The 26,740-nt window shown below is 37.1% G+C and overlaps 3 protein-coding genes and 1 long non-coding RNA gene across 5 annotated transcripts; 2 read left to right on the top strand and 2 right to left on the bottom strand.

Moving 5' to 3' along the window:
* Positions 1-10: 10 nt before the first annotated feature.
* On the top strand, positions 11-1,649 carry LOC122311858 (ribonucleases P/MRP protein subunit POP1-like). Its single transcript, XM_043126621.1, has 3 exons — positions 11-390; positions 973-1,081; positions 1,162-1,649. Exons 1-3 carry the CDS (start codon positions 11-13, stop codon positions 1,471-1,473), a joined length of 801 nt encoding a protein of 266 aa, XP_042982555.1. The 3' UTR covers positions 1,474-1,649.
* A 6-nt stretch (positions 1,650-1,655) lies between these two features.
* Positions 1,656-4,534, top strand: LOC122311866. Of its 2 annotated transcripts, XR_006242892.1 has the most exons (5): positions 1,656-1,747; positions 2,222-2,386; positions 2,494-3,223; positions 3,810-3,949; positions 4,194-4,534. It is a non-coding gene; the product is annotated as an uncharacterized LOC122311866 (long non-coding RNA). The 2 variants fall into 2 exon arrangements; XR_006242891.1 differs by lacking the exon at positions 3,810-3,949.
* A 4,011-nt stretch (positions 4,535-8,545) lies between these two features.
* Positions 8,546-9,643, bottom strand: LOC122311861 (germin-like protein subfamily 1 member 13). Its single transcript, XM_043126624.1, has 2 exons — positions 9,424-9,643; positions 8,546-9,226 (listed from the first exon to the last, which is right to left on the bottom strand). Exons 1-2 carry the CDS (start codon positions 9,557-9,559, stop codon positions 8,676-8,678), a joined length of 687 nt encoding a protein of 228 aa, XP_042982558.1. The 5' UTR covers positions 9,560-9,643; the 3' UTR covers positions 8,546-8,675.
* Positions 9,644-22,318: 12,675 nt separating this feature from the next.
* LOC122311863 (germin-like protein subfamily 1 member 13) lies at positions 22,319-23,384 on the bottom strand. Its single transcript, XM_043126626.1, has 2 exons — positions 23,178-23,384; positions 22,319-23,001 (listed from the first exon to the last, which is right to left on the bottom strand). Exons 1-2 carry the CDS (start codon positions 23,330-23,332, stop codon positions 22,449-22,451), a joined length of 708 nt encoding a protein of 235 aa, XP_042982560.1. The 5' UTR covers positions 23,333-23,384; the 3' UTR covers positions 22,319-22,448.
* Between the last annotated feature and the right edge of the window lie 3,356 nt (positions 23,385-26,740).

The raw sequence follows: 26,740 nt of genomic DNA, 5'->3' as shown, positions 1-26,740 counted from the left end.
GGATCCTCGCATGGTGTCTGAGACAGGAACTGCAGATGTTCCCAAGTCACATTCTACTGGTATGCCCAGTGTACCAACAGCTGAAGCTAAAGAGCATGCTGCATCAGCAAGAATAGTAGACAAGAACAGGGAGTTGCTCTTAGCATTTTGGTCAAAAGCTGAAGAAAATGGCATTATTCATAATAACGATTTATGGGAGAGTAGCAGTGGAGTAAGTCCCCCTTTGGAAGAGAGTATGTTGTGCATGGAAAAGCATAGAGTACGGATGGAAAACTTTTGTCTTGTTGCTCCAAATTCTGGGACGTTGAACACTCCAACCAAGGTGCGGTGCTCAAGATCCTGTCCTATTATGCTTTTGAAAAATAATGACCAAAAGGGCTTGTTTATCGGGTAATTCCTTTTTTCCTAGTAAAGTCTCCATCTTTGTGTTACTAGAATAAAATTGCATCACAAAATCTTATGCTTGATCCTTGACTCTACATTTAACATGTGCTTGACTGCGGGTGTTAACTTACAAGTTTGTAACAAGTCTGTGTGCATCATCAGTGTAAAATGATCAGTTATCTATGAAATTTCTGTTTTAATTAAAAAATTTGGCGTGCCCATACTTAAAATGTGGAAAAGGCCAATATGAAAAGCAATTCAAGTTTAAGATCCTTAGTTTCTGTGATTGGCCTTTTCATCAGCTGATTCAGCATGCACTCAGCCTTTCACCTGTGAAAACTTATTTTTATGAATATAAAAATATTGTATCCATCATTAATTTTTTACATGACGAAAAGCATTATGACTAGCCAGATTGAATGCAAGGTTATTTATTGTTATTCGTATCATTTGTTTGATGCATCCTAACATGATTAAAAATATTTTTTTGATGTGCTCGAAATATTTTAACTACTGTTTTTTTTTTTTAATTATTATTTATTTATCTATATATGATACCTCTTATGTTTTTGTTTTATTTTCTTTTAGGTGGTCCATTGTGCTCCCCTTGAGTTGGGTCAAGGCCTTTTGGGCTCCTGTCGTCTCTAAGGGGGCTCATGCAATAGGTTTGAGAGAGAAGCACTGGATTGCATGTGAAGCAAGTCTTCTTGAACCTTTCAACTATAGTGTTCAGTACCGGGTTATAAACCATTGATAGTAATCTTCTTTCTCTTGCAGATGGAGTTGCCATTTTTGCCTATCGATTTTCCTGATTGCAATGCATACTCATGTTTTATGGCAACAGAAAATGTTGCGTCTACTAAAAAAGCAGAACGTTGTCCTCCTGATGTCAGGCCTTGGAAAGTTCCCATTCCACCTCCATGGGACACCATTCGGCTTGCTTTGAACAAAGGACCCAGAAGAGTTGGAAATAGGGAAACTTATAATGAGGAAGATATCACTAATGGGAATTCATTGCCATCTCTAATTCTGGAAATTGTGCTAGCTCGGTATTTGTTCATCATAGCAATGCATTTGACGGAATGGTAGCAAGGACGTGCTTTGTGCTGACTGATTTCTTGAGAGAAATCCAAGGTGATCATTTGCTTCTATTTCCTCAACTACCGGACCACAAGACGAGCATTTTTAAGTTAATGAAGGATGAAAGCATGTTTGGCCTCAGCCTAAAGGAAGTTACCCAATCTATTTATGATCGTAAACTATGTTTTGTTAGAGTTCTTCTCCATGCTTACAAGGAAGGTTTTGAAGAGGGAGCAGTTGTGGGTGCACCTCAACTTACGGATGTATCATTGTTTATTTCAAGGTAGTTAATTCTTGAAACTTCTCTTTTTTAGTTTAATAAGTTATTACCATAAAAAAAGGTGTCATTTAAATTTCAAAATTGATCGTTTGAATTGGAAAATAGTGAGGTTCTAATGTGCAAGAATCATGGATAAATTTTTGCCAGAGTTCTCAAACAATTTTTCATGTGACTATGTCTCCCTTTGTACATTGGAGGCTTCATGGGTGGGAGAGCAATTTGATGAAATGCGTATGCCTGGATAATTATAAGGGCAAGATTTTGTCTGAAAAGTTGTAAAGATATGTTGAGTTATGCCTATGTGCCATCAGGATGCTCATCTACATAATGCAAACTTCGTTTAATATGATTTGTTAATGACAAGTTTTCTTCGCTTAGTGTATCTACCTGGTATGTGTAAATAAATTATATTTTGCCCGGTATGGTTCCAGTCATAATTATTATGTTGAAAGTATTTTTACTTTTGTTATTGCGCAGGCAGGGGAATGACAAGGGTGGACTTCAAATGCCTCAATCTGCTGTCAGATCATATTTCAAAGAGCAATCTTCTGCTAAGTGGGAACTCCACATACCAGAAGATGTTGCAAAGGAAGTTCACCGGTGGCCGATCGGCTTTATGACATCTGGATTTGTTCGAGGGTGGTGAGTATATGCATATTTTTCTACAAAATATACAACTGTGTACTTGTAATTGTCTTCCACTTTATTATGTTTTCATAATAACAATATCCGGTCCGAATTGTGTGCAGCAAGAAGCCAGCAGCAGAGGCTTATGCGAGGCAGTCTTACTTGCTCATCTTAGAGAGGAGCAGTGGAAGAACATGTCCACAAAGCGGAGGAAGGAGATCTATGTTCTGGTTAGGAATCTAAGATCCTCATCGTATAGACTTGCTCTTGCCACCATTGTCCTGGAACGACATGAAGATGTAGAATTTATGTGAGCTGCCGGCATCTCAATTAGGGCTGGGCAACCGGGCCGGATTTTTTTCCGGCCCGGTCCGGAACCCGGATAACCGGGTTCCGGTTACGGGCACCGGCCCGGAAAACACCTGGGCTGGTACCCGGTTTCTAAAACCCGGGTGTACCCGGTCCGGGTACCGGATTTAAAACCTGGTACCCGGGTGTTAAATCCAGTACCCGGGTTTTTTTAAAACCCAAACCCAGTGCCAAAACGACGCCGTTTTGGCACTGGGTTATATACCCCAACAGGCTGCAACATCCCGATTCGCCCCCCCAATCTCTCTCTCTCTCTCTCTCTCTCTCTCTCTCTCTCTCTCTCTCTCTCTCTCTCTCTCTCTCTCTCTCTCTCTCTCTCTCTCTCTCAACGAATTTTCCCGAAACCCTAGCCTCATCCAGTCGTCGCCGTCATCCACTCATCGCCGTCATCCCGTCGTCGCCGTCATCCCGTCGTCGAGCCGAGCGGTTTGGTATAACTTTACAACTCACCGAGGAAGAGAAACGTAATTCTCGAGCGGAGAGGTATGCGTAATGCTTTTTGTCTTTTGTTTTCTTGCGATTCTTCTGATAGGTGTTTCATGAATCGGTAATATTTTGTTGGGTTCAGTATTTTTTTTTTTTTGGGTGCATTAGAATGGAGTCTTTTTTATTGGTTATAGGACTGCGGGGTAGAAGTGCCGTGTCGGTGAAGTTTACCCAGTAGTGGATAAGGATATCCGTGATTGCCATTGTTGTTTGTGGTTGTTACGGAGACATGGAGTAGAATGATGAAAGCTACAATGGATAGGGGATTGTTGTTTTTTGGTGGGGTCGAGGGATAGTGAAGGGTCGTTGCTGTCCCATTCGTTTTTTGCCAATGATACTTTGATTTTTGGTGACACAAATCGAACAACCGTGAAACTTGTGATGCCTTTTCTTATGTTTTGAAGTGCTATTAGATTTGGATATTGATTTGGCAAAATATGATATTGTTCCAGCTGGTGATGCGGAAATCTTGGCCTGTATTCTTGGCTGTAAAGTTTGTTCTTTGCCTATGAAGTATTTGGGTGCTTCTTATAAGGCTACGTATTTTTTGCCAACATATTTTTTTTTATCTTGTGTACTGTAGGGATTGACCTCTGAAGATGTATCTTCTAGATTTGTGTAGTATTGCATGTTGTAAGGAAGTAATTGGCGGATCATATGTAACTTCAAAATGGAGTTACTCAGTTGGATTAACATTTTGCTAGATCGGTAAAAGATTGGGAGGTTGGTTTGGTTACCTGTTTCTTGAACCTGAAGCCTTTCTTTATTTGCCAAATTTTCAGTTTGATTTTTTTGGATTTAGAATACCAACTCATTTTGGTTACAATTAACCAACTGATTTTTCCAACTAAATAATTAGTTGTTATGCCTTCAAACTCACCTCCTTTTGAGTTTCAAGAGTTTCTCTGTCATACTTGTGTTTTAATTTCCTGATTTTTTTTTTTTTTTTTTTTTGTAACTTTAACAGATGGAAGAACCATAGCCTTTGAGGACCATATCTCAGATATTTGAAGACCTGGTTCTGCATATTGATAGAACCATAGCCTTTGAGGCTTCACTGGATTGACTTTTTTGGTGTATGAATTTAATTGAGCAAGGTTGTAGTTGTATTTGTTAAGTGGGCAGTGAGTGCTGGTGTTACTTCCTAACTGGGCAGTGAGTGCATTTTGAATTTGGGAAGCATTGAAGTGAATTTTCTGGCGTTACTTCCTAACTGGGCAGTAGCGTTTCTTTTTTGGTTTTTTGGTGTATGAATTTTCTGCATGACAACCTTGAATTTGGGAAGCATTGAAGTGAATTTTGAAGGAACATTATGTGCAAAGATCTGAAAAATAAAGAGAGTGCCACAATACATTTTTTCTGAAAAAAAGTTTAATAATATAGGCTTAAAAAAAAAAAAAAAAAAAACCGGGTAGAGGCCGGAACCCGGATTTCCGGGTTGTGAAAACCTGGATCAATCCGGGTTCCAGCTCGGGTCATAACCCGGGTATATCCGGGCCGGATTTCGGCCCGGATTTGGAATCCGGGTTCCGGGCCGGGTATACCCGGTCCGGTACCCGGTTGCTCAGCCCTAATCTCAATGCTGGTTGTGCATGTCATTTAAAAAGTGAATTTTGTTCAATTTATTTTTTTGCTATGTTTTTTAAGTTACACATTGTACCGAAAAATTAGGCACTACCTTTTGTAACGCCCCCCAACTTCCTACGTACGGACACGTAAAATTCGAGGCGTCCAGGATGATGATAATACGGGTCACACATTCCATCGCTAAGTGCCAAGTGTGCGTACAAGCAAAAGTGTACAATAAAAACAATGCAACGAAATAAATTAAGTCGATAACTAAGTATCATAATTGTTTAAATACAAATCTCGCTTAAAAATAAGCATACCAAAAATATTACAACTTTTCAATAACAAAGTCGTTAATCAAAATATATAATTTAAAAGAAGGAAAAAATAATTTCTAACATGTACAAGTAAGAGGCACCCAATCAATCCTCCCGCGAAGCCGCATTCTTAGGCTCGGCCTCCTTATCATCTGCATCAAAATTTACGATACCGCAAGTAAGTAATAACCAAACAAACATTGAGATAAAAATATATTTATGCAATAACAAAATTCATAAATATGATACTATATGCATGAGACCCAAAAAAATCATCATTTCTCCGAAAAGAATAATTTTTCACGCACGCAAAAAATATCATTTGGCTCGGAAATCCAATCTCGTATTTTTTTCCGAAAATGGCCCAATATCAATTATCAAAACCAATATCTAATTTTCTTAACCGTATGCACTATGGTCTTCCATTGGGGCGATCCGCACACCCTGACTCCCTTCGTCACACTATGGATAACGACCATGCATGTGATTTCGTAACGAGTGACGCCCAGTTCCGCGACCAGTGCGTTCGTAGCCAAGTATCTTCTAGCCTCCGCCAGCAAAGGGGCCACATAGTCGGCACGAGAGCGTTACTATCTCGTCCAATCCCGTTGTCGCCCAACGACAACCCAAGGAACATCACTCAGTAAATTACGCTCTCGAATAACTAGAGGAGCTCTACTGAGATAATGTCTCATCTCGGTTTGGGGTTGTGATACATACGTACCCAAAAATCCACTTTTACACGAAAACCCAATTTTCCATTCATACTCATGAATATACATAAACTACGCAAAAAATTTAATTTTCATTTTACAAAACATGATCATGCGTGCACCATGCAGTGCATGCTACAAGTCACAAAATAATCTAGCAAATCCCAATATCAACCAAACAAACAAACAAACAAACAATTCCTTCCCCAATTCCAACCAACCCTCAAACTCCTTGGACTGAGTCTAACACTACAAACCAATCCACAAAAATATTTGTTAAAGCATAAATATATTTGAATCACGAGTTGTCCGGAAAAAATACTTACAGTGCTTTTAATGGCAATAATTCTAGAAGATCAAATACCTGATTAACTACAAAAGTGAGCTTAAAAATAAATCACCAAAAATTTCAATTTTTGGGACTGAAATGGGTTTCGAAAACAAGGTAATTGAAGCTGAAATTTTCGAAATAAAAGGGGCTGATTTGCTAGGATAAAATCAGAATATCGTGGCTGGAATATGAGGCTTACGGTAGAGGAAATAACCAACCCAAAACCCAACTCAACGTTCACGACTTGGGATAAAAAACAAGGGCACGGGTTGGCTGAAAAACGGGCACGGTTTGAGTCCAAGAACACCCGAAAATCACAAGGTTTTACCCAAAATCTTGTACACGAAAATTATAGAGATAAAGAGAGGAAAAACCGGACACAAAATGACCAAGAAAAACAGAGCATTTCCGGGTATAAAAACAGAGCATAAATTCGTGATCAACCCAAGAAGAAAATAGGAGTTTTACAACACAATATCATAAAATAAACAAGGAATAAAGAAGAGGAATGAGACACACAAAGAAGCTTGGCCAGACCTGCAACAATGGAGAAAAACCATGAAATAAAATGTAGAAGAATGAGAGAGAGAGGGTTCGGTTTACATCAAACTGAAACAAAATAATAAGATGAAATTAAAGCAAGCTAACCACACGAAAATGTGAAGGATTCGGTGTCACAAAGAAGGAAGAAGGAGCCGGTCTGCTGCAGGAGAAGAAGCTATAAAAATAATGCAGAAAATTAGAGGTGAACGGGCTGGGCTGCAATCCCAATGGGCTTGAGCCCAAATTGAAGGGAAATGAAACAGCGGAAAGCCGAAACCAAAAATAGGAAGTTCCAACGAAGAGAAAAGTACAATAAAAATAAATAAAAACAATATAACTAATTATTAATAAAATAAAATAATTAAAGTCTAACAATAAAAAAAAAAAAAAAATTATCTGGAATGTTTTCTTTATTTTTTTTAGTACAAAAAAAAAAAAAAAAATACAGAAAAGAGAGCCTCATGATAAACTATCGTATTGATTATTGTTTGTGATAAAAAAAAAAAATAGTTCTCTAGAAAATAATTGTTATCATCAAGTCAGCTTAAAATTACATCTCTTTGATTTTTAGGCCGAGTGTCTTCATCCAATTTAACTTCGCTTTAACAGTTTATTATTTATATTCCAAAATTAAATATATAAGATCTAGTTAAGAAACTCTCTAATTATTCAAAACTCATTTAATCCTGGCCATGTGTTAGTCACTTCTAATCTTTTTCTGAATTAATATTACTAGGAAATAATTCTCTGGAATGCTTTACTGGGCAGGTCTCCATGTTTGCTAGAGGAAAATGGATTAAAATTTCTAAGGCCTTCTAATTTATTCTGTAGAAATATGTGAACCAACTGTTTATGAGCTGTTTGGATTCAGAAACAATCTTATTTGATCTCATCTTTATAATTTTTTTAAATTTTTACATAAAATATAATAAATAATTCAAAATTTTCAAATTTCAAAATAATAATAATATTAAAAAATAATATTCTAACAATATTTTATTTAATTTTCAAGTTTCATCTAAAACTGTCTCATCTCATATCACTATCCGAACAAACTCTTAATCTTGTAGATATGGCTGCAAATTGGTTAGAGGATTCTTCAGACGACTACCCTCTTCATATTTTCTTTCTTTATTTTTGCATTTGTCTAATACAAGAGCCAAACTAAAACAAACCAAATTGATGTAACGGACCTGTGCATGCAATATTTAATGTGCAATTCTACTATTTCTGATTAAACCTTTTCTTGCTAACTTGCTTCGACCCTTTGTGTACATTGTTCTTACTTCTTAGGTAATTGCTGTAGAATTCCAACACATATATAGGAGTAAGTAGTTCACGTTAGCTAGCCACGAGAACGGCCACCGACTCGTAGTTTAGCGAACAGTAAGTACCCTTGGCTCCATAGTTTTTTTTATTTTTATTTTTGTGTTTTTTGGGGGGGTAATGTTATTGTCACCTTATATATAGGACATATTGTCTCTAGGAGGAAGGAATCCGCGTACTCGCCTACTTTCTTCTCCAGTGGTGGCTTAAAATCATGACTCATTAATTCAACATATTTTTTTTGTTTGTAATTCACTAAAATTAAGGAATATAGCTACTAGCTAAGAAACAACGATCTATAAGCAATCGAAATCATGTCTAGACAGGAATAAGATCTTGAATATATATATATATATATATATATATATATATATATATATATATATATATATATATATATATATTGTTAGCAAGATCCACCGGAACAAGTAATTATTTACTACAACGTGTAATTTTATAATTCCCTCAGAATTACTGCATGAACTTGAATGCAAGTAGAGAAATTAAGGAAATGAGAGAATACACAATGAACCATCTTATTTCATTATAATTATTCAAATGATATTACAATAAAGGAAACATATATGAAAACTTTCAGTTTATTCGAACGGTTTAATGGTTCATTAGCATGGTTATTATATTATATATTTCTATTTTCCGAATTGTTTCTGAAGATATTCAATTATATTCTTGTCTACTTGGAAGGCCTTGGTGAGAACATCAGGATTGATAGGAGGCTCAGATCCAAAGACTGCATTGGCTATGGTGATAACCCCCGGATTTTGGCTGTTAAAACCAGCTAAGGCAATGGCTTTGGATTTTCCAATATTAATCTGGAAGTGAATGAGACCAATTGGGAATACAGTGACATCTCCGGCATTTAGCACTTTGGTGAAGAGGCGGTTTGTTCCATCTGCTTGGTTAGAGGTGACAAAGCCAGCTAATAGAGTACCCTCTAAGACTATAAAAAGCTCGGTGCCACGAGGATGTGTGTGTGGAGGATTCACGCCATATGGTGCATAGTCAACACGAGCCATGGATATGCCTAGAGTGTTGAGGCCTGGTAATTGATCCACAAAAACGTTGGTGGCATTCGACCCTAGTTGACCTGAGGTGTCTGCGGCAACATTTAGCCCCGAGAAGAAGAAGTCTTCGGCTTTGACATCCTTTGGATCCTTGCAGAACTTTCCATTCACAAATACTGTATGCATAAAAGAAAAGTTCGTTACTACATAAAAGGATTAGTACATTTCCATCATATATACTTGATGATATGTTATTCTCTTAATATCATGACCTCCAAACATAATTACAGATGATGAGGAAATCAGTAAAGATGCTTTAAATTAAATGAATATCCCCAAAAGAAAGTACGTAATAATAAGAATATGTTCATACCAGCAGAATCGTACTTGTCGAGTGCAACACAGAAGTCCTGAAGAGGACTAGGATCATAGGCAAAGGCGAGAGAGCAAGCCAAGGCCAACAAGGCCACGGTTGCAACCTGGTACATGAGAACACTACCTTTCATCATGTTGGAGGCTGTCTCTAACTTTTAGTAAAAAAATCTGTGTAGTAGTATTGGTTGGGTACTGAGGGTTGAGAGAGATACGTTGCAATATGGAAACATGCGATCTATTTATAGAGGGAAAAGCCACTGAACCATTTTCCTTGCACGGTAAGATTATTAGACTTTTATTTGAGGGGAGAATCGTTGCATATCTTTCTCCAACCACTACACACATGATCATGTTGAAAACCGCAACCACAGTTCGACCATTTTCTAATTGATCACGTACTACTTCTGCATGCAATACTTCTAACGTGTTGTTTTGGCCAAATCAAAATCAAATGTATTATGTACATGGACGCTAGCTACATGTATATATATACATAGTACATGAAATAGTATTGTCTGATGATTTTGATCAGCATCGATCTAACTAGGAAGGAAAATGCAGATCATGTAGTACTACGTACTACTTCCACGTACAGCAGGAGAAATTTAAATGTGCTTATAATCAGCACACAGATCGATCATGCTCTGAAAAAATTGTTTAATTTCTTCTAATCTCATAAAACAATTATTATTATTTAATTATATAATATGCATACCAGATAAAGTTAATTTTGTCGGTGGATATATATAAATAACTAATTAATACTCTTTCGTGTTTGTTAGATTTATAATATTATTTAATGCATGGTTTCCTGTAACCAACATTAACTGCGTACTTATCATATGATCGTCACTTCCAGCTTAATTCTAGTGATCATGACGTTCTCTTCCACAAAAATAAATTTTTTAGAAATAAAAAAGAAATATATAGTCATGATCACAATGATACCCAAAGTACGTGGATTCGGAATGAGCCTATCTACTACTTGCGATGATATTCAAAAGTCCAACGTACATCCATCGGTTCATAATGATCTCAATTTGTTTCTCAAAAAAAAAAAAAAAATAATGATCTCAATTTAACTCCCTTCTAAAGTAATTGACATCCGTACCTTCTCGCTTTTATCCTTTCCTCCTTTTGCCTATCTGCAACATCACATCATATCCATTAAAGGATAACGTCAAGGCCGTGACTATCCAATGTAAACATTATTATAAATGAGTTTTTATTTTTTATTTTTTTATTATTATTTCTCTTTAATGATTTTTTAAATATCCTTAACTATTAAAAAATAAATAAAAAAAAATTTAAATTTACTAATAGTTATTAGTTACTTTCTTGATCATTAATAAAATAAAATAAATAAAAAATAAAAATATATGAATGGACACATTTCCCATTGATCAAAATAAGTTGGCAGGACTGACAAGTGGGAATGGTAGTTGCCATTTTTTCTCACCATAAAGCACTTGACCATGCATGTAGCCTCTCAGGGAAACTTTGGTGTTTGTACGTCTAAGATTGCATGATGACTTTAGAGGCTAGGAAAAAATTAGAGAAAATGAGAGGTACGTAGAAAGGGAGGTTAGCTTGGTTTATTGTTTTTTTGTTCATTTAGAGACCAAAGTCTTTGCTTCTGCTAACGTTGTCCGTCCGATAATTATCCAAAAATAAAAGGTGGAGAAAAAAATTAGAATTAACATGATATACGTTAGGTTGTGTTGTCGCCCTTTTACCTGCTCGATCGGGGAAAATACTTCAACAATCTAAATCACCATAAACACGTCTGTTGCATTAGAAAGCTAGCGTACAATACATTATTACATTTGAGCCCATAGTTAAACTTTGAAATATAAAGCTGGTTCAATTGATACCAGGGATATATCGTGTATTGATTGTATATATAGATGATTACACAGTTTTGAATCACATCATACAAATAAATGAAGATAACTACATGTAACTAAATATTTGAATAAATAACAGAAGATAAAAAAAACATAACAGAGAATAAGTTAAGTAACAGCAATAGTGTTGAAAGCCACCCAAGTGGCATGATTTGCACATGCACCGTAAGGTGCATTGTTTTGTTAGGCACCGTTTTCAGGCGCCTCCCATAATTTTAGCAGCAATTTACTGCACTTTATTTAGCAACTTATTGAGGAGAACTCCTCCTATAAATAGGAGAGTTCTGATCTGCAGAGTAGGCAGTGGAGATGAGAGAAAAGAAAGAGAAAGAGGAACGTGAGAGAATTGAGAATTTGTAGATTTTCATAAATCTTGTACAAATTCTATAAAAGAGGCTCCAGTAGACGTAAACAATTTGCTGAACCACTTTAAAATTGTTTTGTTTGATTTTCGGACAGGTTAGAGGCACAACAATTGGTATCAGAGCTCTGGTTCGAACTGTCTGAAAATTCAAGTTGCTCAAAATCAATTTTTGACAACTCCAGGGTGTTCCTCGCATCGAGACGAATCCGTTGCCACAAACGGCATCGAAAACGGAGGTCGGACGAGCCCACACAAACCCCTAGAAGGTCAGCGTGTGCATCTGCTGTCATCCACGCGCCCCCATGCGCATCGGAAGAAGAAGACGATTGAGCCACATGCGCCCACGCGCCCCCACGCGCTCCGAAGGTTGAAGACGCGTGATGGACACGCGCCTCACGCGCCCCCACACGCCCTACAGAGGTTCGGCGCGTGTACTCCACGCGCCTCACTCTCCCCCACGCGCAGAAGGTACTGTAGCGCGTGTAATACACGTGCCTACTCGCTGCCCACGTGCACTGTGCAGCGCGTGTATCCCACGCGCCAGACAGATCAGAACCGTCCATTTTTCAGATCCATTTTCGGCTTGATCTAAGTCATTCGGAGTCCGATTTCAGCAATCAAATAGTGTTTTTCAACTATTTGGATCGTTCCAGACTCATCCGTATGGTTAGAATTTTGAAATTTTGAGTCTAAATTTTCTAAATTCAAATGGAAGGATCTGGAAGAGACAGGAGCTCTGAATATGCCAGTAGCTCAGAACGTCGGTCCACTATGTCAAATGCCAAGTTTGAAGTTGAAAAGTTTGATGGAACAAGCAACTTCGGCATGTGGCAGTGTGAAGTCATGGACGTGTTGATCCAACAAGAGTTGGATATTGCGTTGGGAGGAAAGCCAGATGATATGACTGATCAGGGTTGGAAGAAGCTTAATATTCAAGCTTGTAGTATACAATCCGATTATGCCTTACCAAAGAACAAAAGTATTTTGTCATGAGAGAGACAAATGCTAAGGTACTTTGACAGAAATTGGAGGATAAGTTCATGAAGAAGAGCATTGAGAGCCGTTTGCACTTGAAGAAGAAGCTCTTCAGATTCCAATTTCGTGAAGGTATTTCTATGTCTGAACATCTGAATAGTTACAACCAAATTCTTGTTGATTTGTTAAACTTAGATGTTGAAATCGAAGATGAAGATAAAGCTTTACTTTTGTTAAATTCCTTGCCCGATACATATGAGCATTTAATTACTACTCTACTGTATGGGAAGGAAAGTATTAGTTTTGACGATGTATCTAATTCTTTAATTAGCAATGAGTACCGAAAAAAGGATAAGCAGGTACATCAAGATACATCAAGTGAAGCTTTAATAGCAAGAGGGGGACCACAGTCAAGGTATCCCAGAAAGAAGAACGGTTTTCATTCGAAAACCCGGGCCACATCACGTGATTCATCAGTCGGCAGAAAACTCACCAGAGAGGAGTGTTCCTTTTGTCACAACAAAGGACACTGGAGGAAGGATTGTCCAAACCGGAAGGGATAACAGCAGAATCAACCCACTACAGCCAATGTCGTGGACAAAAATGATGATTCAGATTTTTCCTTGATAAGTTCATCATCCATTTGTCATTCCGATGAATGGATTATGGATTCCGGATGTACCTATCATATGTGTCCCAATCGGGACTAGTTTACTGACTTCACAAAGATTGAGGGTGGAGCAGTACTTATGGACAATGACAGTACCTGTAAGACTCAGAGAATAGGTAGCATTCGGTTAAAGCTGCACGATGGCAGCATCAAGATTCTAACAGAAGTTCAGTATGTTCCGGACTTGCGGAAGAATCTCATCTCATTGGGATCTCTGGATTCAAAGGGATTCAGAATTGCCAATGAAGACGGAACTCTCAAAGTACTAATGGGAGTTCAGGTGGCAATGAAGGGGTTAAGGCGAGGAAACTTATACTTCTTACAGGGAAGTACTGTTGATGGAAGAGTTTCCACAGGCTGTGAGAAACTAGATGAGACTGATGCCGACACCACCAGTCTTTGGCATATACGTATGGGACACGCAGGAGAAAAAGCTTTGCAAACACTGGTGAAGCAATGCTTACTCAAAGGTGCCAAGACTGGTAAACTATCTTTCTGTGAGCACTGTGTATTGGGGAAGTAGAGGCGGATCAAGTTTGGAACCGCAGTACACAATACACAGGGAATTCTTGACTATGTGCACTCTGATGTTTGGGGACCTACCCAAAATGCATCTTTGGGAGGTAAACATTGGTTTGTAACTTTTGTTGATGATTATTCTCGTCGTGTGTGGGTGTATACGATGAAGAATAAAGATGAAGTGCTGAAAATCTTCCTTGATTGGAAGAAAATGGTTGAGACTCAAACCGGCAGAAAAATCAAGCGGCTCAGATCTGATAATGGAGGTGAGTACACTTCAGACCCCTTCATGGAAGTATGCTGGAGAGAGGGAATTGTCAGACACTTCACAGTACGAGGTACACCGCAGCAGAACGGTGTGGCAGAACGAATGAATCGTACTTTATTAGAGAAAGTGCGATGTATGTTGCTGAATGCTGGACTCAGTAAGAAATTTTGGGCTGAAGCTGTGACATATGCCTGCCACCTCATCAACCGACTACCCGCAGCTGCCAATGATGGGAAGACACCCATTGAAATGTGGAGAGGTAGACATGCTACTGATTATGACTTTTTACACATTTTTGGATGTCCTGCTTACTATCATGCTAAAGAAAGTAAGCTTGATCCTAGAGTCAAGAAAGCAAAATTCTTGGGCTTTAGTATCGGTGTAAAAGGGTATAGACTCTGGTGCATAAAGTCCAAAAAGGTAATCATCAGTAGAGATGTTACATTCAACGAATCTGAGATGCTTAAGTCACATAAGCATAAAGATTCCAGTGAAGGCAGCAGTGATGGCGAAACATCAAATGATTCGTAGAATGTGGAGTTTATTACTTCAAAGAAGCATGGACAAGATGAGACTGATAATCCAGTCACAGTACCTCCATGTCAACCTGAATCAATAGCAACCAACAGACCGAGACGAGAGAAACGTGTACCAACACGTTATGCAGACTATGTGACATATGCATTACCAACTGAAGGGGGTGAGATCCCAACCACTTACAGAGAAGCCATACAGTCTAGTGAACAAGTTGAATGGACAAAGGTGATGAATGAAGAGATGCATTCTCTTCACCAGGACCAGAATTGGGAGCTTGTGCCGCTTCCAAAAGGAAAGAAGGTAATTGGCTGTAAATGGATCTTCAATCAGAAAGATGATCAAGCTGCTAAAAATGGAGTGCGATACAAAGCTAGGTTGGTAGCCAAGGGCTACGCTCAGACAGAGGGAATTGACTACAGTGAAGTATTCTCTCCTGTTGTGAAGCATTCATCCATTCAGATATTGCTAGCTTTGGTTGCAAAATATGATCTTGAGTTAGCATAGCTTGATGTGAAGATAACTTTCTTACATGGTGATCTGGAAGAGGAGATTTATCTGTCTCAACCAGAAAGATTCAAAGAAGCTGGCAAAGAAAATTAGGTATGCAGTCTGAAAAAGTCTCTCTACGGCTTGAAGCAGTCACCTCGGCAATGGTATAAGCGGTTTGACCGCTTTATGATGGATCTGAAATACACTCGTTGCCAATACGATCATTGTGTATATTTCAGAAAACTTGCAGATGGATCTTTCATTTATTTGCTTTTATATATAGATGATATGTTAATTGCATGTAAAAGTAAGGGGGAGATAGATTGTTTAAAAACTCAGTTAAGTAATGGGTTTGAAATGAAAGATCTGGGAGAAGCACGAAGAATACTGGGGATGAAGATCAGCAGAGACAGGGTGAAAGGTACAGTTCACCTTACTCAGAAGCAGTATCTAAAGAGAATACTGCAACGCTTCAACATCGACTCGAAGACGAAGTCGGTGAGTACTCCTATGGCCTCATATTTCAAGCTCAGTGCATTGCAGTCTCCTAAAACTGATGAAGAGCGGGACTACATGAGGAATGTCCCATATGCAAGTGTTGTTGGAAGCTTAATGTATGCCATGGTGTGTACACGACCTGATATCTCCCAGGCCGTTAGCTTAGTTAGTCGCTATATGCATAATCCTGGAAAGGTTCATTGGCATGCGGCTAAGTGGATTCTACGGTATATTGCTGGGATCGTAGATGTTGGTTTGAGGTTCGAGAAGAGTGAAGATAGTCTAGTAACTGGATATGTTGACTCAGACTATGTAGGTGATCTTGACAAACGCCGATTGACAACTGGTTATGTGTTCACTATGGCTGGAGGACCAGTTAGTTGGCGATAAACTTTGCAGTCAATAATTGCACTATCATCAATTGAGGCTGAATACATGGCTGTAACTGAAGCTGTGAAAGAAGCCATTTGGTTACAGGGATTGGTAACAGATTTGGGCTTTGAGCAGCAAGATGTTACCGTTTACTGTGACAGTCAAAGTGCAATCCATTTGGCCAAGAATCAAGTTTATCACTCTCGAACAAAACATATAGATGTCCGGTTTCACTTTGTACGTGAAATATTAGAAGAAGATGACATCAAACTTCAGAAGATTGGCACTGAAGATAATCCAGCAGATATGTTGACGAAGGTCGTCACAGGAATCAAGTTCCAACACTGTTTGGACTTGATCAGTATTGTACACTGCTGAGCACCCTCGGGTGCAATGGAGCATACTAGATAGTAGAAGTCTCTCATGTCAAAGAAAGATGTGCATTCATTTGAAGAATGAATCAATTTGCAAATAGTCTGGTATGGCACACTTGGGTGGAGGGGGTGATTGTTGAAAGCCACCCAAGTGGCATGATTTGCACATGCACCGTAAGGTGCATTGTTTTGTTAGGCACCGTTTTCAGGCGCCTCTCATAATTTTAGCAGCAATTTGCTGCACCGTATTTAGCAATTTATTGATGAGAACTCCTCTTATAAATAGGAGAGTTCTGATCTGCAGAGTAGGCAGTGGAGAGGAGAGAAAAGAAAGAGAATGAGGAACGTGAGAGAATTGAGAATTTGTAGATTTTCATAAATCTTGTACAAATTTTATAAAAGAGGCTCCAGTTGACGTAAGCAATTTGCTAAACCATTTTAAAATTATTTTGTGTGATTTTCGGACAGGTTAGAGGCACAACAAATAGTTTTGTATTCCTTGAGCTTATCCTCATCTGTTGGTTTGTTAGCAAACTTTTCGGGACATATATCTTTACATAAGCACAATTTTCTAACAGCCCGGTTACTGTCTTAATGTTAAGGGGAAAACAAAAAACAAGAAGCAGGCGTCCTAAGCGCGCTGCACGTATACCAAAAATTCTTGGGCAATATATTAAGGAATCGGTCATCCAAATTAGAATGCAAGCATATATATATATATATTATATGTATTAAGATCTTCTCCGGCCAATTCAATTAATATATATATATATATATATATATATGCACGTACGTAAGAACTTGCAATAACATATCAAAACCGCGTACGAATCAAGCTACTAGCTAGCTAGCTATAAAAAAGGAGTGCATGGGTGGATCTGATTTGTTAATTAACCTCGTACGTACCCACTGATATTCTTCATCTTATTATAATTAACATCATGCTGGATCGATCGATGTTGGATGCATTATTAAATTATTAATAGCACTACTGATCGATATCATTGGCCATGGATGGAGTACTCCAATTCATGTATTCATGAGTACTTGACAAGAATATGGTTTTGGTTATTACATGGCCGGATCGATCGTCAGTGCATGCATGCAGCTGATAGGTAGTCGTTAGATCTAGCCTTGAAAATGACTTTATATCTTATTTTACCAATTAAGGAAGATTGTGTACGTCTTTTTTTTTTTAGTTTAATTTTGACATGTTCCACCAGTTTTAATCTAACTAGCTAGCCGTACGTCACATGATTATGATGATTTATATATAAAAAAAGATATTTGTAACCGTGAATTATTTAATTATCGCATAATTATTTTAAAAAAAGTAAATAAAACATGAGACCTATATGAAAAAAATTAATTTTTTAATAGTGAACCTCATTCTTTTTCAAAAGGATTACGCGGTGTTTAGTACTTCACGATTGTATGTAGAATTACTCTTTATATAAACTTGATCATATAATAAAACATTCCGTTTAAGGTTCCGTACATTTAGATAGTATTGAAATTGTTTCATTTGATCATCTCATCTCATTTTTATAACTTTTTCAAATTCTCACACAAAATATAATAAGCAATTCAACTTTTTTAAATCTAAAAACAACAATAATATTAAAAAATAATATTCTAATAATATTTTATTTAATTTTCAAATTTCATCTCATCTCAAGTACTCACTATCCAAATGGCACTTAATGCTGCATGCTTTGCTTTAAACTCCTTTTTTTCTTTTTCAGTGTCTAGATGTGTATATCTTCTATATATAAAAAGTACCTATGTAATGGTCATTAACGGAAATTCTTGTTTTTCCATTAAAATTATTGTTTTACTTTAACATCGTTTGTAAAATTGGTGAGATCGATGTCGTGCGATACTTTTCTTTCATTCTGTTCACGCGTCCATACATTGCCTTTAATCTCATGGCGGCAGGCAGCGACATCTTGGGTATGGCTCTCACTTGGTTTCTCTGGCTTCTTGCAACGCACCCATCAATAGAAACAAAAATTCTGGACGAGATGAAAGAGATTATTTTGGTGAAAGATGACAAAAGGTGGGGGTGTTTTGGTATAAAAGATCAGGATAGACAAGTTTATCTCCATGTAGCCTTATGCGAGGCACTACGACTGTATTCAGTGGTAGCTTTTGATCCAAGAACCACAGTTAGACCAGATGTTCTTCCGAGGGGCCACCATGTCGGTCCGAGTACAAAGATTATAATCTGTCCATATGCAATGGGGAGAATGGAGGAAATATAGGGTGAAGATTGCTTGCAATTTGGGCCGGAGAGATGGATCTCAGAGCTAGGAGGGCACAAGAGTAAGAAGAAGATAGAAGAAAGGGCAAAAAAAAACTAGGCTTTGGTGGGTTCAATTTTTGTGTGGCAACTTTGATTTGCAAAAGAAAAGAGACGAAACCCAGAAGAGGAAGAAGGAGGGCAGCAACGCGTAGGAGAAGAAGAAAATAAGAAGAAAACCTAAGGGATGACCAAAACGGCACCATTTGATGAAAAGAGGATTGGGCTAAAAGTAATCCCACGGGCTGGGCTTCACAAATCCAAACGGACTGGGCCCAAAACAAAGAAAACCCACTAAAAACAACTTCTATATGAAAAATACAAGTCCAATAAAATAAAAAGACACAAAAAAATAGAAAAAAGGACAAATAAAAATATTACAACTAAAAATTAATAAAATAAAACAATAAAGCCCAACAATGAAATAAATTAAAATAGAAAAAAATTTACATACTAAATAATAATTAATATCAAGAAATCATTTCAAAATTAATTTTATAACTTAGTAATCATAAAATAATATAACGAAAATCATGTTAACTTTAAAACAAGAGAACTAATATTACTAATAAATAAAATAATTATTTAACTAAAATACATAAAAATACGAGATATCACAAGCATGTTAGAAATTGTATTATTTAGAATACTAAAAACTGATATTAATATAGTGATAAGGATGAAAATCACGTGTGTATTCAAAAGTCAATGAGTCTGAAAACCACGATATGTATCTTACAATTTTAATTTAAAATTGATATCTGATTTAATTTAGAATTTAACACTATTCAAATTGAAATTAATATATTCAATGCATTTAAAGTGTTAGGGTATATGTTGAACTGAATGATAATACTAAAAAGCTAGCTGCTACTATGTTTGGTGAAGTAGCAGAACAGACACTTAGTTGTTCAGCAGTTGAGTTGATGGAACATGTTGGAGAGGTATTTTTTAAAATTTTATTCAAAATTTGAGTTTGGTTATAATGAGTTAATTAAAAAAAGGTTTTTTTTTTTTTATTAATTATGTAAAGCTATTCAAAATTTATTTTGTTGGAACATCGACCACATGTTAAAAGCGTTGTGGAGAAATTATTAAAAAAAAATTGGAAGATTCAAGTTTACAGTACCAAGAAACGATGCCGCATGTAAGTAATAACCAAATAAATATTGAAATAAAAATACATTCATGCAATAACAAAATGCATGAATATGATATCATATGCATGAGACCCAAAAAAATCATTTTCCCAAAAAGAATAATTTTTCACGCACGCCAAAAATCTCATTTGGCCTAGAAATCCAATCTCGCATTTTTCCCGGAAAATGGCCCAATATCAATTATCAAAACCAATATCCAATTTTTTTAACCGTATGCACTATGGTCTTCCCTTGGGGCTATCCGCATACCCTAACTCCCTTCATCACAACATGGATAACGACCATGCATGTGAATTCGTAACGAGCGACGTCCAGTTCCGCGACTAGCGCATTCGTAGCCAAGTATCTTCTAGTGTTACCATCTCGTCCAATCTCGCATTTTTCACGGAATTGGCACGAGAGCGTTACCATCTCGTCCAATCCCGTTGTCGCCCAACGACAACCCAATGGACGTCACTCAGTAAATTGCTCTCGAGTGACCAAAGGAGCTCCACTGAGATAATACCCCATCTCGAGTTGGGGTCGTGATACATACGCACCCAAAAATTCACTTTTACACGAAAACCCAATTTTCCATTCATACCCATGAATATGCATACACTATGTAAAAAATTCAATTTTCATTTTACAAAACATGATCATGCGTACACCATGCAATGCATGCTACAAGTCACAAAATAATCCAACAAATCCCAATATCAATCAAACAAACAAACAATTCCTTCCCCAATTCCAACCGACACTCAAACTCTTTGGATTCAGTTTGACACAACAAACCAATCCACAAAAATGTTTGTTAAAGCATAAATATATTTCAATCACAAGTTGTTTGGAAAAAATACTTACAGTGCTTTTAAAGGCAATAATTCTAGAAAATCAAATACCCGATTAACTACAAAAGTGAACTTAAAAATAAATCACCAAAAATTCCAATTTTTGAGACTGAAATGGGTTTCAAAAACAAGGTAATTGAAGATGAAATTTTCGGAATAAAAGGGGCTGATTTGCTAGAATAAAATCAGAATATTGTGGCTGCAAAATGAGGCTTGCGGTAGAGGAAATAACCAACCCAAAACCCAACTCAACGTTCACGACTTGGGATAAAAAACAAGGGCACGGGTTGGCTGAAAAACAGGCACGGTTTGAGTCCAAGAACACCCGAAAATCACAAGGTTTTACTCAAAATCTTGTACACGAAAATTATAGAGATAAAGAGAGGAAAAACCGGACACAAAATGACCAAGAAAAACAGAGCATTTCCGGGTATAAAAACAGAGCATAAATTCGTGATCAACCCAAGAAGAAAGTAGGAGTTTTACAACACAATATCATGAAATAAACAAGGAATAAAGAAGAGGAATGAGACACAAAGAAGCTTGGCCAGACCTGCAACAATGGAGAAAAACCATGAAATAAAATGTAGAAGAATGAGAGAGAGAGGGTTCGGTTTACATCAAACTGAAACAAAACAATAAGATGAAATTAAAGCAAGCTAACCACACGAAAATGTGAAGGATTCGGCGTCACAAAGAAGGAAGAAGGAGCCGGTCTGCTGCAGGAGAAGAAGCTATAAAAATGATGCAGAAAATGAGAGGTCAACGGAGCAATAAGAAGAAGAAAGGAAGAGAAGCTAAAATAATAATAATATTAAAAAATAACATTTTAACAATATTTTATTTAATTTTTAAATTTTATTTAAAATTATCTCATTTCCTTTTACTATCCAAACAACTTCTTAATCTCGTAGATATGGCTGCAGATTGGTTAGAGGATTCTTCATACGACTACCCTCTTCATTTTTTTTTCGCATTTGTCTAATACAAGAGTCAAACTAAAACAAACCAAATTCATGTGTGCATGCATTTAATGTGCAATTATACTATTTCTAAATGAACCTTTTCTTGCTAACTTGCTTCGACCCTTTGTGTACATTGTTCATAGGTAATTGCTGTAGAATTCCAACTCATATATAGGAGTAAGTAGTTCACGTTAGCTAGCCACGAGAAGGGCCACCGACTCGTAGTTTAACGAACAGTAAGTACCCTTGGTTCCATAGTTTTTTTTTTTTTTTTGAGGGGCCGGTTATGATAATGTTATTGTCACCTTATATATAGGACATATTGTCTCTAGGAATAAGGAATCCACTCGCCTACTTTCATCTCCTGTGGTGGGCTTAAAATCATGTCCCATTAATTCAACATATTTTTTTTTGTTTGTAATTCACTAAAATTAAGGAATATAGCTACTAGCTAAGAAACAACGATCTATAAGCAATCGAAATCATGTCTACACAGGAATAAGATCTTGAATATATATATATATATATATATATATATATATATTGTTAGCAAGATCCACCGGAACAAGTAATTATTTACTACAACGTGTAATTTTATAATTCCCTCAGAATTACTGCATGAACTTGAATGCAAGTAGAGAAATTAAGGAAATGAGAGAATACACAATGAACCATCTTATTTCATTATAATTATTCAAATGATATTACAATAAAGGAAACATATATGAAAACTTTCAGTTTATTCAAACGGTTTAATGGTTCATTAGTATGGTTATTATATTATATATTTCTATTTTCCGAATTGTTTCTGAAGATATTCAATTATATTCTTGTCTACTTGGAAGGCCTTGGTGAGAACATCGGGATTGATAGGAGGCTCAGATCCAAAGACTGCATTGGCTATGGTGATAACCCCTGGATTTTGACTGTTAAAACTGGCTAAGGCAATGGCATTGGATTTTCCAATATTCAACTGGAAGTGAATGAGACCAATTGGGAATACAATGATATCTCCAGCATTTAGAACTTTGGTGAAGAGGCGGTTTTCTCCATCTGCTTGGTTAGAGGTGACAAAGCCAGCTAATAGAGTACCCTCCAAGACTATAAGAAGCTCAATGCCACGAGGATGTATGTGTGGAGGATTCACGCCATACGGTGCATAGTCAACACGAGATAAGGATATGCCTAGAGTGTTGTGGCCTGGTAATTGATCCACAAAAACGGCAGTGGAATTCGACCCTAGTCGACCTGAGGTGTCTGCAGCAACATTTAGCCTTGAGAAGAAGAAGTCTTCGGCTTTGACATCCTTTGGATCCTTGCAGAACTTTCCATTCACAAATACTGTATGCAGAAAAGAAAAGTTCGTTACTACATAAAAGGATTAGTATACTTCCATCATATATATTTGATGATGTGTTATTCTCTTAATATCATGACCTCAAAGCATAATTACAGATGATGAGGAAATCAGTAAAGATGCTTTAAGTTAAATGAATATTGCCAAAAGAAAGTACGTAATAATAAGAATGTGTTCATATCAGCAGAATCGTACTTGTCGATTGCAACACAGAAGTCCTGAAGAGGACTAGGATCATAGGCAGAGGCCAGAGAGCAAGCCAAGGCCAACAGGGCCACAGTTGCAACCTGGTACATGAGAACACTACCTTCCATCATGTTGGAGGTTGTCTCTAACTTTTAGTAAAAAAATCTTAGTAGTAGTATTGGTTGGGTACTGGGGGTTGAGAGAGATACGTTGCAATATGGAAACATGCGATCTATTTATAGAGGGAAAAGCCACCGAACCATTTTCGTTGCACGGTAAGATTATTAGACTTTTATTTGAGGGGAGAATCGTTGCATATCTTTCTCCAACCACTACACACATGATCATGTTGAAAACCGCAACCACAGTTCGACCATTTTCTAATTGATCACGTACTACTTCTGCATGCAATACTTCTAACGTGTTGTTTTGGCCAAATCAAAATCAAATGTATTATGTACATGGACGCTAGCTACATGTATATATATACATAGTACATGAAATAATAGTGTCTGATGATTTTGATCAGCATCGATCTAGCTAGGAAGGAAAATGCAGATCATGTAGTACGTACTACTTCCTCGTACAGCAGGAGAAATTTAAATGTGCTTATAATCAGCACACAGATCGATCATGCTCTGAAAAAATTGATTAATTTCTTCTAATCTCATAAAACAATTATTATTATTTAGTGATATATATGCATGCCAGATAAAGTTAATTTTGTCAGTGGATATATATAAATAACTAATTAATACTCTTTCGTGTTTTTTAGATTTATAATATTATTTAATGCATGGTTTCCTGTAACCAACATTAACTGCGTACTTATCATATGATCATCACTTCCAGCTTAATTCTAGTGGTCATGACGTTCTCTTCCACAAAAATAAATTTATTAGAAATAAAAAAGAAATATATAGTCATGATCACAATGATACCCAAAGTACGTGGATTCGGAATGAGCCTATCTACTACTTGCGATGATATTCAAAAGTCCATCGGTTCATAATGATCTCAATTTAATTCCCTTCTAAAGTAATTGACATCTGTACCTTCTCGATTTGATCCTTTCCTCCTTTTGCCTATCTGCAACATCACATCATATCCATTAAAGGATAATGTCAAGGCCGTGATCACTATCAAATGTAAACATTATTATAAATGAGTTTTTATTTTTTATTTATTTTTATTATTTCTCTTTAATGATTTTTTAAATATTCTTAACTATTAAGAAAAAAAATAAAAAAAAATTAAATTTACTAATAGTTATTAGTTACTTTCTTGACCATTAATAAAATAAAATAAATAAAAAATAAAAATATATGAGTAGATATATTTAGTAAACATATTTAATTGTCATACTATCATTTTCTATTGATCAAAATAAGTTGACAGGACTGGCAAGTGGGAATGGTAGTTGCCATTTTTTCTCACCATGCAGCACTTGACCATGCATGTAGCCTCTCAAGGCTCATGACTGGCATTTTCTTAAATATTTTATCCTTGGGGATCATTTTATTAATTCAGGGAAACTTTGGTGTTTGTACGTCTAAGATTGCATGATGACTTTAGAGGCTAGGAAAAAATTAGAGAAAATGAGGGGTAGAGAGTGAGGCTAGCTAGCTGCTTCTCTTTTTCTTTTCGTTTTTACTTTTCAACGTACAAATGTATATATATCATGAACCTAGCTCGGTTTTTTGTTTTTTTGTTCATTTAGAGACCAAAGTCTTTGCTTCTGCTAACGTTGTCCGTCCGATGATTATCCAAAAATCAAAGGTGGAGAAAGAAATTAGAATTAACATGATATACGTTAGGTTGTGTTGTCGACCTTTTACCTGCTCGATCGGGGAAACTTCAACAATCTAAATCATCATAAACACGTCTGTTGCATTAGAAAGCTAGCGTACAATATATTATTACATTTGAGCCCATAGTTAAACTTTGAAAAATAAAGCAGGTTCAATTGATACCAGGTAGGGCTGTTCATCCGGGTTCCGACCCGGAAATCCAGGTAGACCCAAACCGGAATCCGGATTTTAAATCCGGGTCGGAACCCATATCGGGTTATCTCGGATTAGAAACGGGCCGGAACCCGGATGAATCCCGGTTTTTCAAAACCCGGATTCCGAGTTTCGGATTAAACCCGTGTCTTTTTTTTTTTTTTTTAATCTGACTTGTCTAGTATCTTGTCTCTGTCTCTCTCCGTGTCTGAGTCACACTCTATCCCGTCACTGAGTAAACGATATGGCGACCTCTCTTGGGCTCTTCTCGACCTTTATCTCTGGCAAAACTGCATCGCTGACGGTCAAACACTCGTCGACCTACTCCGTCAACCTCGCCCATCCTCACAAGGTTTCAGCTCACCCGCGCATGGTGCGCATGGTGACCTCCGCCACCGTTTCAAATGAAGCCCCAGAAAAGCACGCGCCCTGAGGCATTATGAAGCCGCGGCGTATCTCTCTGGAGATGCAAGCTCTCGTTGGAGTCTTCGAGATTTCTCGCATCCAAGTGGATTCCTACAAACACCAGCAAAAGCAATTTTTTCAAGAATCATTGAGTGGATTCCTACCCAAGAATCATTCTCATCCTTTATCCAAGCTGTAGCGTATACCACACCAACAGTTGGGTGACGGGCAAAATCATAGACTGGCCCTTGCGATTTGAGAACTTCAGATTCAAGGTTCGGGTTAAACATGGATCAGGTATTTGCAAAGAGCGTCGCATTTCCAGAACTTGAAACTGATATTTTCTTAGGAAAAGGACTAAGTAGCCTCGCCTTAAAACAATAGTCTAGACCAACACCAGCAAAAAGAAAGAGAAGAAGATTCTCAGACACATAAACAGCTCCATCAAAAGCGTGGGACAAGAAGCTCCATCAAAAGAGAAGAAGTTCTTGCACCATAAATTCCTTTCACACAACACTGAAGTAGTAAATTTCATACCTTTAACCAAGCCAAAACCTGCAGACTGGAGTTTGAGACTTTGAGTCGCAGAGTAGATAGAGAGAGAGAGAGAGAGATCTGAATCCGGGGGGTGGGGGGGGGGGGGGGGGCGGCGGCGCTAGAATAGAAGAAGAAGAAGTAGGGTTTTTTTCTTTTAGTTTATAAAACCGGGTACCGGGTTTTAAACCTGGGTTCCGGATTTAAAATCCGGTACTTGGACCGGATTAATCCAGTTTTTCAAATCCGGATATCGGCCTGGATTTGACCCGGGCCGAAAACCAGAACCGGAATCAGGTTTGGGCCAGATTTTATCTAGCCCGGATGAACAACCCTAATACCAGGTATATATCTATATCGTGTATTGATTGTATATATAGATGATTACACAGTTTTAAATTACATCATATAGATAAATGAAGATAACTACATGTAACTAAATATTTGAATAAATAACAGAAGATAAAAGAACATAACGGAGGGTAAGTTAAGTAACAGCAATAGTTTTGTATTTCTTGAGCTTATCCTCATCTGTTGGTTTGTTAGCAAACTTTTCACGACATATATCTTTAACAGCTTTTACATAAGCATGTTAAG

This window comes from Carya illinoinensis, chromosome 5, assembly GCF_018687715.1.
Source record: "Carya illinoinensis cultivar Pawnee chromosome 5, C.illinoinensisPawnee_v1, whole genome shotgun sequence".
Lineage (NCBI taxonomy): Eukaryota > Viridiplantae > Streptophyta > Magnoliopsida > Fagales > Juglandaceae > Carya > Carya illinoinensis.
The sequence above is the reverse complement of the archived record's forward strand: the minus strand, read 5'-3'. Positions and strand labels throughout refer to the sequence as shown.